A 17371-nucleotide genomic window follows, 5' to 3' on the forward strand; every position below is an offset into this window, starting at 1 on the left:
CTTTGATCAAGTGGAAACTTTGCACACAATTATCTAGTGGCAGAGACAACAAATAAATCAATAAAAAAAAAATGAACCGTTAATGGTAATGAATTATTTTGTTTCCTAGCCATCATCAAATAAAGGACAGCCCGCCTACCCACTTGAGGCTTGCGAGTCGTAAAAACATAATCTTCATCTCCTCCATGGAGCTGTCTGAAATCAACGCCCTTCAATACTTCTTTGGTTCACTCTTAAGGAAATATTGCGCTTGAGCTGTGATTAGTATTGCTACGTATTTACTTTTCAGACTGTAATCTGTGACTCAGTAAATCATATAAAGTTTACTATTGCTTGCTATATAGTAGACCTACTTTGGCAGACCCAAACTGGACCCACAACAGCTGCCTAAAGAGGAGGAGAACTGCTGTCTGGGTGAGATTGTTCTTTTTGTTTCTACTAGAACGAGTCAAATATTACATTACTTCCCCTAAACAAGAATGCTATACAAATACACTGGATTTCTGTCAATTATTACATCCTAGCCCAAACCTTCCACAGGACGACGGGGAATGGCAGTGAGCAGAGTTCGAACCCATGACCTTCAAGACACAGAACCAGTCAGCTATACTATAATGACTCAAGAATATAAAGCAACAGCTATGCCTTTATAAGGTCGTATATAACTTATTCGGAAGTTTCTAATAAAGGCTATTTACACATAATATTTGTTCCTCTCTACTCACACATTAAAAATAAATATAAACTCAAAATCATTTTTCAAAACAAAAAATGTAAAAACTAATGCAGGTACAGCACAAGTAGAAAAGGAAAGAAAAAATCTTTTTTTCAAATGATGAAATTATTTTATTCAATGACATTTTGACCTATCACAGAACTTCTGTGTAAACACACGTCATAATAAAAAAAAAAACGTAGACAAAATAATCGAATCAGATATCTTTGACGAGATTTCAAACAATGTTCAACAGATACATTTACTTGCAACAAATTTCAAGGCAATGACCACTACTGTTTGATTGTGTAGCAACATTTTAGCTCTTTTGTCCCCCTTACCTATCCTATCTTTATTCTGCCTGTTGAAACAAGTCATGCAAGTCAAATAGTACTATAAATGTATATGTACATATATATTTGTGTATAGCCAGTGAATAATATTCAAGTAGTATGTCCTATAACCTACTTGGAACTAGAGAATAATATTTCAAAACAAGATGAACCATGAAAAAACCTAACAGAAAAGTTATGTAATGGATACATGTTAGAAAAGCTACATAAAGCTTACAACATGTTATAGACAATACAAGTTCAGATATCAGTCAGACATACACAATTTGGAGATTAAAGTGACAGGACTTGTGAGGCAACTTTTGTGGCTTCAATTGGCAAAAATTGTTTTCACCTTCACCAAACAAATCTAAGGCATCATCATTTAACTAAGAACCAATCATGCCAGGTGCTAAGGTGTTAACACTAAGCCTAAGCCAATGTGTTCAAGGTAACAATGTTGTTACCTAGCCATCAAGGCTTTAGCCATGTCAAAGGTAATGTTAAAAGCAAGCCAGCACAATCAAGGCCAAAATCTGCCCATGGTGTTTGATCAATGTACCATGAGAATCCTTGTAGTTACTAAGGTTGTTGGCAGCCACTAAAAATACTTACTAAAACAATTACACCATTCATACAATTCATTGACAGCATATCGATCCTGTTGAGCAATGCATTTTTTCATCTACTCACAGCCCAATCATCTCTCATAGAAATGTATGCTCACTACAACCCCATGCACTTAAATGAGAACAAGATTTAATTATAGGCATTCCAGTGAAGAAATGATTAGCATAGTTTCAATGAGGAAGGGTTACAACTCTTATAGCTTGAGTTTTAAATATGTGGAAACGTTACTAAATAAATACAGTATATGGCCTTGCCTGCTATCTAATAGATGTGCATTGATCATGCAATGAAGTTAAACAAATTTTTTTAAAAGATATTTCTTTCATTGTCATTTTTGCTAGCAAACTCTTATGTTGAAAATTTTTATCAAATCTCAAAAGCTTATTTTTTAAGTTGTAACAAAACACTTTAAAAAAAAAAAAAAAAAAGCTTTACAAAATTATGTTTTGTACAACTTCAGGTTCTATCAGAAACGCAATAAAATAAACTAAAGCTTTATAAAAAGAACAATGTATTTTATCTATTAAATATATGACCATAAAATGATATACAAGTTCAAATAATGGCCACTCAAAAAGTTTTAACAATTCATCATATGTAGATACAGTTGTAATCGTACTGTTCAATCTTATGTTTGTTTACACGTTATATACATATACCATTTACATATACGTCATAAACATTTCAATAATTACATTTTGTTTAGTCTCAAAATAGAATATTTTGATGCAAAGGGTTAGGTATTGACAGCTTTATCTATGGGTTGTTGTTTGTTTATGCCTAAAGCTGTGTTGATATTTCCACTTTTCTTCATTAAAGAACTACATCCACTTAAAATCCCTTCAAAAGAAACATGTGAACCACCTGATAAAAATAAAATTTACCCCAAAAAGAAATGAAAAGATAAAAATTATTATTAAAAAAAAAAAAAATCTGTTGGTATTATTAAAACTATGTTCCTAAATACAACAAGTAAGATCAATGAACCTTCTAAAAATGTTACCTTTTACATTCATTATAGATAGAGTTCAGAAAAATTTAAATTGGAAAATGTTGCTTTTTTAATTTGATTAGTATTATCTTCATCAAAATGTTCTGTACCAATGAAGTTTACCTCAGAAACAATATCATTTGACTGATACAATTCCAATACACATACAATAAAACCTTTAATGTCCAGACCAAAGCAATGAAGAGAATTAGTAAGATTTTTGTGTACAAATTATTAAGATAGGCTTTAAAATATTTTAATTTTCAGAATCTTGACAGCTAAATTGTTTTGTTTTGCAATTATTTAGTGGTTGCAGACAAAGTCTAAAAAATAATTAAAAAGAAAAAACTGAAAAAAAAAAATAAAAAAAAATAATTAAAAATTAACTAGAACAAAATTCTTTAATATAAATATGTTATCTATTTGAAAACCTTTTGTTCTTACTTTTTTTGTTTAGGTACTACTTATAAACTCAGAAAAGAAAAAGAACCCTTAAAATGGTGACCTTTGTTTACACATAATAATGGCACTGCATTTTATTCCGCTCATTTCTAAACATTTCATTCTACTTCATGTCCTTGTGCAATTAGGTTTGAAACAGCCCACTGAGAAATTGAACTTGACAAAATAAGAAGGAATGGTAAAAATCCATTAAAGGAATTTACCACGTTTTCTTGATGGTGATTCCATGTTGACATCCATGGTTGAAGAAGAAGTGCTACGTTTTCTATTTTCTGAACGAGCTCGTTCATCATGAAAGTAAAGTTCATCAACAGCTTGTGGCCTTGAGTATGAACAAGATGTAGTTGAACTGGGCCTGTTGTATCCCATATTGATATTTGACATTGCACCATTCAGACCTACTTGCGATACAAAAAGAGTTAAAAAAAAAAAAAGGCTTTTCAAATTTGTATCAGATCTTAAATTAGTTTTTAAAATAAAAAAGTATAGGAAGAAATACATTAAATACATTTTAAATAATTGAACTTTGCAAAATAATTTTTAAATTTTCATACAACAAAAACGGTCTTGCGTTCTTAGCTTAGTGGAGGCTTTATAGTATTTTGTTTTGCTTGCAATAATTACGTCTTAATTATCTGTGTTGGACATTTTATACAAAGAACAACTTTTGAGTTCATTTTTGTGTTATATTGCATTAAAGTTATCAATATAAATAGCTCATCTATAGTGTTTTTTTTAATAAACTTTCTGAAAGGTTTGGTAATTCAATTAATACAATAATTTTTAACTTAGAATCACATAAAAATATAAAAGTATAAAATAGGTGTCTGAAAACTAAATGAAAAAGAAGAACCAGGTAAAGTAAAGGAATTGGCTTTTAAACTATATCTGAGTTCAAGTGCTAGGGAAAGCTGGATTTTTTAAATTTGTTACTTTAAGATGATGTTCAGTGCACCTAGCTATCGAAACGTGTTGAAAAAAAAAGTAAATGCAGACCTGCCTACCAAAAAAAGTCCAAATGCGTAACACTTACGGTCAAAATGCGTAACACTTACGGTCAAAATGCGTATTTTGGCACCAGAATGCGTAACACTACTAACACTTACGTGATCCACTATTTTGTCATATATATATAATATATATATAATATTAGATATCATGATTAGATCTACAATCTAAATCTAGATCAATAGAGATGATATCTAGACTAGATCTATGTCTATATAATGAATATAATCTACTCTAGATCTGGGCTCAAGAGTGTTACCGATAGTGATGGGCAAAAGTTAACTAAAAAGTTGCTAACTTTTAGTTTAACTAAAAAAAATTAGTTAAGGCCAAAGTTTAATTAAAAAAAAAAAGTTTAGTTAAAATCCTAGTTTAATTATTTTTTTTAGTTACAAACTAAAAAGTTTAATTACAAATTTTACAAACTTTTTTAACATACATACCAATAAATATTTAGATCTATGTAATTTGGAGAATATATATAATAAATAGTAGGAGAATAAACTAGAGGATGCACAGGTCACTAGAAAGCCTTTTGACCTTTACTCGGTCGCTATTCCCGCCAATTCAAGGTAGACTATTTGAAAGGCGAGAAAAATAAACGTGTTCATTATATTTCTAGCAATTTTCGCTGCTTGATAAATCCTGATTAATTCCTTGCTTCTATAGATCTACATTTTGCTGCTTTTTATTAAACACCAGTGTGTTCCTGTATTAAAGAAATGTCTTTTTATTTTAAAACTTTTTACTAGAGTGTCTAGAGTTACAGTCTAGTGGCATCTAATCTATTAGTATTAGTCTATTACTACTATTAGATCTATAGTCATATTAATAGTCTATATTTAATTATTTTAGTCTCTTAGTCTTAAGTAGGCCTAGAGTCTTAGTCGACTTAGTCTTAGATCTAGATGTAAATTTAAAATTATAAGTCAATAATATAAATCTATTAATTGAACTCTATATTACTTTAATTTATTAGACTAGATCTATTAGTTTAGAGATTCTACTATTCTAGAATTAGAGTCTAGATTAGATCTAGATATATTTAGATTACTTATTATACTAAGACCTAAGATGCATAGATGATAGATCTATAATGACTATAATACTAATAATAGTCATCACTATACTAGAATTTACTAGATCTAATACTAAATCTAGACTAGATCTACATCTTCTTCTATTATAATTATACTTACTTATATTTATTATCTAGATCTATTAGATCTAGATCTACTATCTACTATTATCTACTATAGTATATAGATCTAAATACCCATATCTAGTTATAATCATAATTATAATAATCTAAAATCTCTAGATTTAGAGTTACTAAGATATCTACTAGACTCTATCTAGATTCTAGATCTAGTAGTAGTAACTATCTAAGTATTTCTTTGATTATTTTTAGATTAAAATATTAATTATTTGATCTAGGTCTAGGTCTCCAGATTATATTTCTGATCATTTCATTTGTAGAAGATATTAGATCCGCCAGAATATTCTAGAATCTAGAGTTAGTTAGAGTCAACATGCAGTTATTAATTGCAGTTTTATCATTACTTCTAAAGGTAACTTATATTAGAACTTGGACAATGACTTCTAATTTCTTTCTATAATAGTATCATTCTAGTGATTCTATTAAGATCTACATCTATCCCATAAAGACATTTAAATCTTTTTTCATGTGCACAAATAAATGTTTATTACATTTTGCTAAAGAGATTGGTTGTGCTTTATATTTTTCATGTTTGGCTGTTTGTCCTTAAAAAAGGTCAAAATAGTTAGTAAAAGTTTAACTAAAGTTTCTTAGTTTAGTTTAACTAATTTTTTCAATTTGTGATTAACTAAAAGTTTAATTACTTTTTTTTAGTTCAAACTTAGTTTTAGTTTAACTAAAAAAAAATAGTTTAGTTCCCATCACTAGTTACCGATGCCGTGGATCCGCTACAAACGTAGGTCTACTCCAAACTTTCGTAGGCCTACCTTCATCCTTGATCTATTCTATACTAAGACTAAGAATCTAGACTAGATGGTAGTAGATGTTATCGATCTAGATCTAGTCAATCTAAATTCTAAATCATAGATTGTAGGGTAATGTAGAGAATCATAACCTAATGACTAGCTAGACTCTATTCCTGTATAACAAGTTATCTAGATTCTAGATTAATCTAGATCTAGAATCCAGATCTAGACTAGATATCTACAATCATACAATGTCACTCAATGTGTTTTGAATTGATTTTTTTCTATACAAATGAATACGGGAATCAGGGATTCAACATAATTAATTTCTACTAATGAACTTACAAAAAAAAAAAAGTCACGTTGGTGTATCAGCTAACTGACGGTACCTACCTGGTACCAGCCCGCCACTCCCTCACTCTCGCGTTCTTCATTTCTAGACATCTAATTGCTATTAAGTACCAATCAACGTATAGATCTGGGCACACTGTGTTCACCCCACCTTTTCTGTTTCGCCCCTCTCCCCACAGGTGGGCTTAGCGTGACCTCCGTGACCGCTTGTAAGCTAGTCTAGAGAGGCGAAAAAAAAAAGCATACGAAATGCGTAACGCGACGGGTTAAATGCGTATTTGCGTACTGGCGGTCATTTTTGGGAGATTTTGCGTAACGAATACGCATTTTGCGTAACGGTAGGCAGGTCTGTAAATGCCTTGGTCATTGTGCTAGGCTTGTAAAACACTCATAAAACATTTGATTACAGAACACATTAAACCAGATATCAACTATGCCCTAGTTTTCTAGGACTGAAAGGGCAACTTAATTTTGTTTCTATATTTTTTTCCCTATAAAGTGAGCACATTATCATTTTTAAAAAGCTATTTTTATATATTGGTAAAAAACAATAGATGGAAAAAAAAAAGAACACATAAATGAAGCAAAACAACTTAACAGACTATTTACCCTGCAACGAGAAGGCTTCCATAACTGGATAGTCCGTTGAATCAATGTTATCTGTTGGATGAGAAGTTCGACGAGGCAACTGTCTCTCCAAGCTTCTGTTTTGTCTATTCCTATGATGGTGTGCATGGTGAGGGGGTAAACTTTTACCACACAAATATGCCAATAATTCTTCTCGTTTTATGCATCTCCTTTTCTTCCTAACCCAGGCAGCAATGTCTCTAGCACGACTACTTCTTCCACACTGAACTCCAAGACGTAGGCACTCACGTGCATTTGTAAGACTATCTAGAGTCACAAAAAAAAAAAGGGGGGGGGGAGAAAATATACAATATCGGTATATAGAATTACAAGATAAAGAGAAATTCATGCCTTTGTTATATAAAGATAATTTTCAAATAACAAACAAGAATAACATTTAAAATATTTTTAAAAAGACAATGCCTCCATTTTACAATCTATAGAGCGATAGTTTTTCCCTCATAACTAATGAATGTTAGATAGAAAACAATTGAACATTTTACACACCACCACCCCACACACACCCCTGGGAGAAATAATCTCGGTTAAGCAAATGTACAGATATAGAAACAATATAATTTCCAATGATAGGTCTTTAGATGTGGACTTAGAAGACGATGCGCTAAATTTTCCTGAACATTAATTTATTAAAGTTTTCAATGTAAGCTGAAAAACCCGAAAAGGTATAGTCTGCTCAAGATAAATATTTCTCCTTCTCTAGTCAAATTCAACTTATTTTCCTTTTTACTTTGAAAAATAACAGTCAAGCTAGAGTTTTACCAGTGTGGCTAATGAGCTAGTAATTTTTTCTCACTGCTGTACATCAACTGTTAAATTTCTAGGAAAATTGTTAGAGCTGTTTTCGAGATCTGTGTCCAGGTTCCACGAAGACATCAGTTGAATAGAGGTATTTTTTAAATAATTCATTTCTTTAAATTATCAATGAACCTTCAAAAAACGAACATTCACTAACTGTGAACAAGTCACCTAGATCCGGAGCAATTGAACAAAGATTCTTTTTAATAATGTTTATCTATACAACACACACACACACAAAAATATGGGTGTTTAACAAAAGGAAACTGTACTATAATAAAATTAAAGCAATTAAAACACTAAGTGTTTGGATTTTTTTACTAAATGACTATACAACAGTTCATGGACACAGTTAAAAGGTTTGTTTTTTTTCCAAATCTTTACATTTTATAAATACAATTTTATTTGAATGAAACGAAGTGTTACAATCATCACCATTTTATTTTTTTAAAAAGGATAATAAACAACATTTCATTAAAAACCTGTAATTTTCATTACATTCTACAAACTTTTTGGTTTAAAATACCAACTGAAAAAAAAAAAAAATTACAAAGTCAGAAATCTGATCTATTTCTACAACATATACTAGTCAAAATATTGTAACGTTCCCCACTATGCAGGCTCACTTCAAAATGCACCACACAACACAACGAACTTAAAGAACCTCACAACCCAGGGCTCCAAAGTATCAGTAACAGTTTAATTTCAAATACATCACAATTACTGTACAATTGGCAACAACATTACACTAACTGTCCAAAACCTAGTCTCTGCTCCGAACTGACTTCACACACTGTGCAGGTTCTGACTTTGCCTTGTACTGATCACATTGCGAGGTAATGTGGAGTGTCTTGACTCTTAACACACTCGCTCTTATATAGAGTCCCTACAGGCCTTCTAGAATCGGATGGAACGTCGCTTGACCACTGATTGATCACATCCGCAGTGACTGGCGTGAGTAATATTTACAACACTGGCCTTTGCCGAACGGGCGTGTACTGTCATTCCCCACGGTTTACCGCTCGTCTAGCGCTGGCCTGGGCAATTAGCATAGTCGAAAAAACAACACAGCACTACCCCCATCTATCTCACCACCAGGTTTATAACAGTATTATTAGAAATGAAGTGCAATTATTAAATGTCAAGTCCTAAATGTAAGACCACTGCATATGACAATTTGTTATTTAGTAATCTAAATAAATAAATAAATTTTAGAGTTTTTGTCATATCTTTATAATAATAATAATAATGTGCTACATACAAAAGTTCTATTGAAGATTACAGTATTCTTTTTAAAATAAAATTGAGTGAGATACATACCTTTATACAATTTAGTAAGGGATTCTGCAGCTTTATTAAATGGAACCATTAAAACATATCCATCATGGGCAGTATCTAATAGAAGTAAAAATGATAAAATAAGGAATTAACATATTATATGTACTAGTAATCATGGAATGTTATGCAATTTAATTTGATGGCAGCGCACTTGAACAAAGCAAGGATGACTGCCTGGTCGAGTGGTTTCCACACTCGACTGTCATTCAGACTTTTCGATGGTCCTGAGTATAAACCCTGCCCGCTCCCATCCCCTGTCATCATGCGAGAGGTTTGGACTAGAAAGTAAATTTCCAACTCTGAAAGAACAACCAAAACATGTAAAAACAAAACCTAGAGAAACTAGAGAGAGCGTGTGGAGATGATTATGGTTATATAGTAGCTAGACTAATTAAAAACTATAAGATCATGACACTACCACTATAAATAATAATATCAGGACGAAATTTTGTTAAAAAGAAATTTGTTTAAGGGTAGTGCATCATACATAAAATATTACAATATAATGCAAAATGAAATGTACATTCATACAACAGTCCCAATCAAACTTAACATCAGGAAGTTGGCTATTTCCATCATGGAAATAGCTTCTGTGTATCACTTTAACTTTAGTTTTGTTAATGACTTGTAGGTTCTTATTGGTAGTTAATAAGGTTTGAATTGTGCCACAGACAGAGGATGTTTTTAAGTTCAAAATACATTTTTTTTTTAATAGCAACTGAAAAAAAAAAAGGAAGGGGGGAAATGGAATATCTACTTCAACACAATTTAATGACTGGTGTTTAGACTTCTTCAAGTAGATCAAGAAAGTTGATATTAACTATTAACTTTGACTTAAGATTTAGAACTGGACTATTTGATACTATAATAAAAGTTTCATTACGACACAATGAGTCTGAATTGTTATCAAAGTACCTACACTATTATCTACAGTCCTAGATCTTTTACTACTAGTCTATATTATATAGATCTAGATTATCTAGATCTATATAAAATATGATTATTATAATTTATATATAAATATAGTATATATATAGTATTATTAGTATATATATATATATATATATATATATATATATATATATATATATATATTACTAAATACTTTTTATGTATATTAATTAATATTATATAGCTAGAAGAATGGTAAATTGACTATTTAGAAAGTTAAGATTTCAATTCAATTTCAAGATTCTAGCTGGTATCTACTAGTCTACCACTTTAGAATATAAGGTATAGATCTAAGTCTCTAAGTATAGATTTTGAATCTAGATTCTAGATCTTCAATTCATTGAATATTTAGATTCTACTTAAAATTTAAGTCTTAACTTTGTATTCATAAAATGATAATTCTTCATTTCATATTTTTTTCATATATCAATAATAATAATAGTCAATAATACTGTGAAACTAGTGTGTGGATATCCCATCGATCATCCAGCTAGAATAGTAGAATGAGAATCTATAAACTATAAAAAAAAAAAAAGTATAGTCTACTACTTACTCTAGTTCTAGATCTAGAATGAATCTAGAATTAAGAATAATAATCTAGAATCTAGATTATTCTAGATCTAGAATAATCTAGATGAATGAATACAGAATTAGAGAGTCACAATAAATAAATTTTATTTATATTACTCAATGTTAGAATTGAATAGACACTTTATTTATAATTAATGTACAACCTTTATAATTATATAACTGTGCTATTGCTGTGGACGTATGCTGAAAACCCAGCCAAAGCTGTTGCGCTGTATGTTCTTCAGCGGACTGAAGTCTAGGTTCCACTCTACCTTGACTTTCTAATTCGTCAAGACATTCGTCTTCAAAATTACTGAACCAATGGTCTGGGGACTTATCGCTGTCCTGATTTGCCTCTTGATTCATTTTAATACAGATATTTACGTTAATACTAAGATTATAAACATTTACGCATATTTAAGAAATATAATATGTCTTCAACGACAAATAGACTAGAGCTAGACTAGTAACCGGAGGTCTGTCGTATTATTGATAGTCTTTAACTCAACGGAAATAGTCTTCGCGCAAGCGCACTTTTACCAGATATTTTAGAAATTGAAAACCAATACATGAAAAATATTTATATAGATTTAGTCTAGATAAAAATTATTCTAATCAGTTTTTATTTCTTCCTAAAAATGTATTTGTCCAATGTAACCGTATTTTAACGTTATTTTAGTATTTTAATTGTAATATAATTAAATTCAAAAGAATACTTTATACTTATATTAAAATTTAAAATTATAATTATTTTTGGGTATTTATTGTTGGGCATTAGATCTAAAACAAGTCGTACAACGCAGTTAATTATTTACTTGTTTATTATTGATACGTCTATTAAACTGGAAAATAATTAAGTCTACGATTTATCAACATAAAACCAAGCCAATCAACGAAAGATGTTAGTTTATTTAATAATTTAACCTGTGCTAAGCCTTAATGATCAAAATACCTTATTTAACTTTACCCGATATGAAAGAACTAAATTGAATTAATCGTTTTAAAATAATAATGCTTTATATAAACTAGAGCTTCTTGCTTTAAAAAAAATAAACATAATAATGGAACATTTTAATAAAATTAGCTGTAAATTTTTTTATGGAAATGGTCAATATAACAGTTCTGCACTAAATAGTCTACTCAAACACCAATGGCTCTTTGAAAAGTATTTCAGTTACTTTCTATCTTTCTAAAACAAAAATAAGGGAAATAAATGTAGATTGTGCGCTTTTATAATCAAAATGACAGCTAAAATCACACCGAGCGACAGTAAGTTTCTATTCTGAATTGCTATTATTTGTCAATGAACCCATACTGCCCCTACTAACCGCGAGACCGCCATCTTGTTTATTTTTGTTCATCCCGGCGCCTGTAGTAGTCGTAAGTCTCTGCAACCAATTTGTTTCATAGCAGTTTGCCCCGTAACAGGGGTAGAATCTGCAGACATTGGGCGAATTGCTAGTAAGCACGTAAAGGTGACCGTCTCGCAGAGAAGTCTACAGACCTCCGGGCGAGATAAACAAACGGTCACATCGCATCAGGCTAATGATATGAATATGATGAACAACGTCGACATGATGAACCATGTAAACGAGAAAGTCGCCAACAACGATGGTAACAAAATAGAGGCAGAGGACATGGATACAGACCAGGATGGTGCGTTATAAATAAATATAAACCTTACCACATTCTAGTCTATGCCATACTAAACATGACTACAAGATCTAGAAAATCAAGAAGTCTAGAGTTAAGAATAAGACTGAGTACTAATAGATTAAATAGTTATACTTAGTATAACTTAGACTTATACTTACTACTAATTAGAATTACTATTAGTAATAGTACTAATAGTATATAAATAGTAATAAACGTAGTAATTAAGTAATAGTAATAAAATCTCTGGCTGACTCTCTACTATACTAAAAGACTGAGTACTAATAGTTCTACTTACTACTAATTAGTAATAGTATATTATAAATAGTAATAAACGTAGTAATAGTAATAAAGTTTATAAAGTCTCTGGCTGCTGACTCTCTACTATACTAGTCTAGTCTATAGATTATAGATCTAATCTAGTAGTATGTATAAGTCAGTATAAGAGTATAGTAATTAAACTAAACTAGCTAGACTAAGACTTAAGACTCAGTGACAGTCACTGAGCTACTACTCTCTAGTAGTCTAGTAGACACTCTAGTGAGTGACTCTAGAATCAAATCTATTCTTAGTTATTCTTATATTCTAAAGCTCTATTCTAGATCTAATTACTAATTCTATACAATACACATGAATGATACACTCACACTGTCACTGATAATCACTGATTACTCAGTACTGATTTTATATTTAGATTAGAATACTACATTATTACAAGGGTGTACATCTCTATATTATACTTATACACTTATACTTATAGATGTATTCTTAGAAGAGTCAAGGATGAATGATGCTTATTATCTCAATCTTTGTATCTGTTATTGCTGACAAAAGTAAAAAAAAACAAACATTTATTTAATTTTTATGTTTTGTTGTTGTTTTTAACAATGTCCATAAGTATATTTATAAAATTGATAGATTTAGTAGATTTAGACTTAGATCTATGGTGTTTAAATTATTACTGTAATACTTCTATTTCATAGGCTATATCTTGGACTAAACGTGGATCTAGATCTAGTCAATCTAGTCTAGAGCTCTAGACTGTTAGTCTAGAGCTAGCTTTCTAATAATCTAGATCTAGATTTTGAATATAGATCTAGAATCTAGAAATAAAAAAAACATGACAATACTAAAAAATACAAGATTTTATTGATCGCTGATGATGTCAAGTCTAAATCTAATTTATAATATCTAGATCTATGCATTATTATCATAGACCTAGGCGTTTCGCTAGAGATATAGATCTATATTTAGATCTATCTAAATCTAGATATTATTATTGTAACTTAATAGTTCTAGATTTAGAATATAGTCTAGATCTACTCTAGGTCTAGAGTCAAAACGCATGTTTGTTGATTTTTTACATGGCTCGTGCAGGACAAAAGATAGATCTAGATCTAAATCAATAATAAAGCAGAATAATTACATACGAAATCAACTGAATTATGTATAGAAACTAGTCTATAATTACCTTTGATAAAAATTACATTTAGATCTAGATCTAGACATAGCTAAATGCGGTCCGCGCACATAATATAAGCATTGACAAGATTTCTACACTAGAAAACTAGGACAGATAATAAAGCATTAAAGACCTATTGGAAACAAATGGTTCTATGTTAGAACTGGTGAAAATTCACGTTGAAATTTCCCGGGAGAATAATAATAATAATCTTTATTATCCGTAAGGAAATTTGTCTTACAATTTGTGCATTACACCAAACAAAAAACATTATAACTATAAGAAACCAAAGTGTACATTCACACCAGACTCACTCATAATTTACATGTGACAAAGTTTATACCTTAATGATTCCTGAGCTAGCCAGGAAAACCAGTGACTTGGCAGAATTTAAGTCATTGGTTAATATGCATGACTAAATGCATGACGCGTAGGACGTAATCATCTTCTTTTTTGAAGTAACGTCTGTATTATATAAGATAAGATAAGATTGCCAGGGGAACAAAAGAGTGTTTGTGTCTGTTTTTCTTTGCTATCGGTGTCTTGTATCTCTTTTGTGATGGTAAAATCACAAAATCCTGACACAAAGGGTGATTCTTTATTTCGTGGATCTTGTTAGCTTTTTTTATAGATGTTTGTCTCAAACAACTGCCCAAATGGGGTTTGTTTTTTGCCAATGATTTTGCCAGCAGCATTGAGGATTCTATTAAGTTTATTCCTATTTTTAATGCTCAGATTGCCATACCAGGCAGTGATATTGAAACTGAAAATATTGCAGATGTGAGCGTGATAAAACATAGCCAAGGAGCCAAGGCTTTTTCGCTAACATTAAACGAGGACAGTTTTCTTAGTAGTCGTAATCTTTGCTGCCCTTTTCTGCTGATATAATCAGTATTTGCAGTAAAATTTAGTTTATTAATCTGATTCAAATGACCCTGATTTTCTGAGACAGACAATGGGCATCAGGAAACACAGGCAGAGCCATGTACAAAGAAATGACTGCGCCTAATAAACTGGACAGTATTAACTTCCTCTCCCGCAAAGAACAATTTACAATCTTCCAACTAAGAACAGGACACACACCACTATTAAATTACCACCTGAACAAAATAAACTCCACACAACTCCCCCTTTGCAGACACTGCGCCCACCCCTTTGAAACCGTAAACCATATCCTCTTTGAATGTCCCTCCCTAATCCACCTTAGGCAGACCCTACTTCCACTACAGCCCAACATAACCAACACCCTGTACGGCAGTGCTGAACAACTGAAGAAAAAAACACTTTTTTTTCTTGGCACAGTCTGTAAAAGAGCTCACAGCTCAGCAGCAATAAAGCTGGCTAGAAGAAGAAGAAGAACAAACAGACATCCGGGCAGGCACTTAAAAAAACATGTTTTTTGAAAGAAAAAAAAAACAAAAAAACTCAGTACTTTATTTACCCACAAATATCTAAAATATGTTTAAGGGACCTAAAAAACATGTTTTTATATATATATAAATCGGTTGGGGGGGGATATTCTTTTCTAGCCTTGTGTTAGGACAGACAAATTAGGTCACAACCCCAAGGTAATGATTTTTTTTTTTATTTAATTCAAAATAATGTTATTTTTTAATTTTCTTGTGTAACAATATCAGACCTGCCTACCATTACGCAAAATGCGTATTCAGTACGCAAATACGCATTTAACCTGTCGCATTACGCATTTCGTGTCCTTTTTTCCCCCCTCTCTTGACTCTTACGAGCAATCACGGAGGTCACGCTAAGCTGTCCTGTGGGTGGGGGGGGGGACAGAAAAGGTATCCAGATCTATACGTTGATTGGTTCTTAAAAGCAATTAGATTTAGTCTAGAAATGAAGAACACGAGAGTGAGGGAGTGGCGGGTTGGTACCGTCAGTTAGCTGATACACCAACATGACTTTTTTTCTTTTTTTTTTTTTTTTTTTGTAAGTTCAGTAGTAGATATTAATTATGTTGAATCCCTGATTCCCATATTCATTTGTATATAGAAAAAAATATTGAAATGCTATCGATTCAAAACACATTGAGTAACATTGTAGATATCTAGTCTAGATCTGGATTCTAGATCTAGAATCTAGATAATTTGTTATACAGGAATAGATTTAGCTAGAGTCTAGCTAGCCATTACGTTATGTCATGATTCTCTGCATTACTCTACAATCTAGATCCAATTTAGTTGTAGTATGATTTAAATTGACTAGAATCTATACGTTGATTGGTTCTTAAAAGCAATTAGATTTAGTCTAGAAATGAAGAACGCGAGAGTGAGGGAATGGCGGGTTGGTACCGTCAGTTGTAAGTTCAGTAGTAGATATTAATTATGTTGAATCCCTGATTCCCGTAAATCTAGATTGATAACATCTACTACCATCTAGTCAAGATCAAGGATGAAGGTAGGCCTACGAAAGTTTGTACCAGATCCCCGGCATCGGTAACACTCTTGAGCCCAGATCTAGAGTAGATTATATTCATTATGTAGACATGGTCATAGATCCAGATCTAAGATATCATCTCTATTGTCGTATTGATCTAGATTTAGATTGTAGATCTAATCATGACGTCTAGATCTAATATTATATATATAGAGAGAGAGATCTATGTGACAAAATAGTGGATCGCGTAAGCGTTACGCATTCTGGTGCTAAAATACGCATTTTGACCATCTGCTACTACGCATTTGGACTTATTTCGGTAGGCAGGTCTGCAATATTTACAACATTCATTTTTAAGCGTAAATTTACATATAATAATGTTTAAAAAATATTTTTCTTACTAAACCTTTTCAAAGAAGAACACATATAAGTTAAAAGTAAATTATGTCCTAATTTCTATACTCTGTAATACTCTCGGATGCACAAACTCATAATAAAAACGAATTTAAAACATTTATTGATATTATGACAGCTTACACAAACATTGCTCTACCCAAAACAACAAACAAATACATCACAGGTAGTAGCTTTACAGAAAAAATGAAGGATGAAATTCAAAATTGCATTTTTGGGTACAAATCTGTTTTCCGCCCTAGTCATTTTCCTGTAGCTCACAATATTTCCAATAACCATCCTATTTTATGATATTGGCGTACACCCCACCATATTCGTTTAAAAAATTGCCCTTTATTTCGTAGCTATGGCTGATGGGCTATGCTATTGTCTTAGGTCTTAGTATATTCATTTAAAAAATCGCCCTTTATTTCGTTGCTATGGCTGATAGGCTATGCTATTGTCTTAGGTCTTAGTGCATGCTCCTTTTCTTTATATATATAGCTCAGACACATGGCATTTAGATCTAGTTTCGTTTACACTGAAACAAGGGTTTTAGAAACTTTTACTTAAGCTTGAAGGCACTAGTTGACTGGCAGCACGGAAAACCAACTCCTAGATACCCCCTCACTGGTCCACAAATGAGATTGAAAGAGATTTTAGACAATTGAGGCATCATCTAAACATAAAAGGCTTCTAAATATGCACGGAAA

General features: G+C 31.4%; 2 protein-coding genes across 3 annotated transcripts in view; one reads left to right on the plus strand and one right to left on the minus strand.

The window, feature by feature from the left end:
• Nucleotides 1-822: 822 nt before the first annotated feature.
• LOC106054742 (HUWE1-associated protein modifying stress responses-like) lies at nt 823-11272 on the minus strand. The gene is made up of 4 exons (XM_013210738.2): nt 10921-11272; nt 9218-9292; nt 7064-7348; nt 823-3528 (listed from the first exon to the last, which is right to left on the minus strand). Exons 1-4 carry the CDS (start codon nt 11120-11122, stop codon nt 3320-3322), a joined length of 771 nt encoding a protein of 256 aa, XP_013066192.1. The 5' UTR covers nt 11123-11272; the 3' UTR covers nt 823-3319.
• A 616-nt stretch (nt 11273-11888) lies between these two features.
• The window catches only part of LOC106054731 (ubiquitin carboxyl-terminal hydrolase 7-like), a 31910-nt gene continuing 26427 nt past the window's right edge, over nt 11889-17371 (plus strand). The window contains exon 1 of one of the 2 annotated variants that reach the window (XM_056020861.1): nt 11889-12025. In XM_056020861.1, coding sequence (XP_055876836.1) covers nt 11998-12025 — 28 coding nt within the window. In that variant the 5' untranslated portion in view covers nt 11889-11997. Of the gene's footprint in view, nt 12026-12078; nt 12413-17371 lie in introns of those variants that run through there. The other variant, XM_013210727.2, reaches the window with a different exon arrangement.

The sequence above is a fragment of the Biomphalaria glabrata genome, chromosome 2, assembly GCF_947242115.1.
Source record: "Biomphalaria glabrata chromosome 2, xgBioGlab47.1, whole genome shotgun sequence".
NCBI classification, from domain to species: domain Eukaryota; kingdom Metazoa; phylum Mollusca; class Gastropoda; family Planorbidae; genus Biomphalaria; species Biomphalaria glabrata.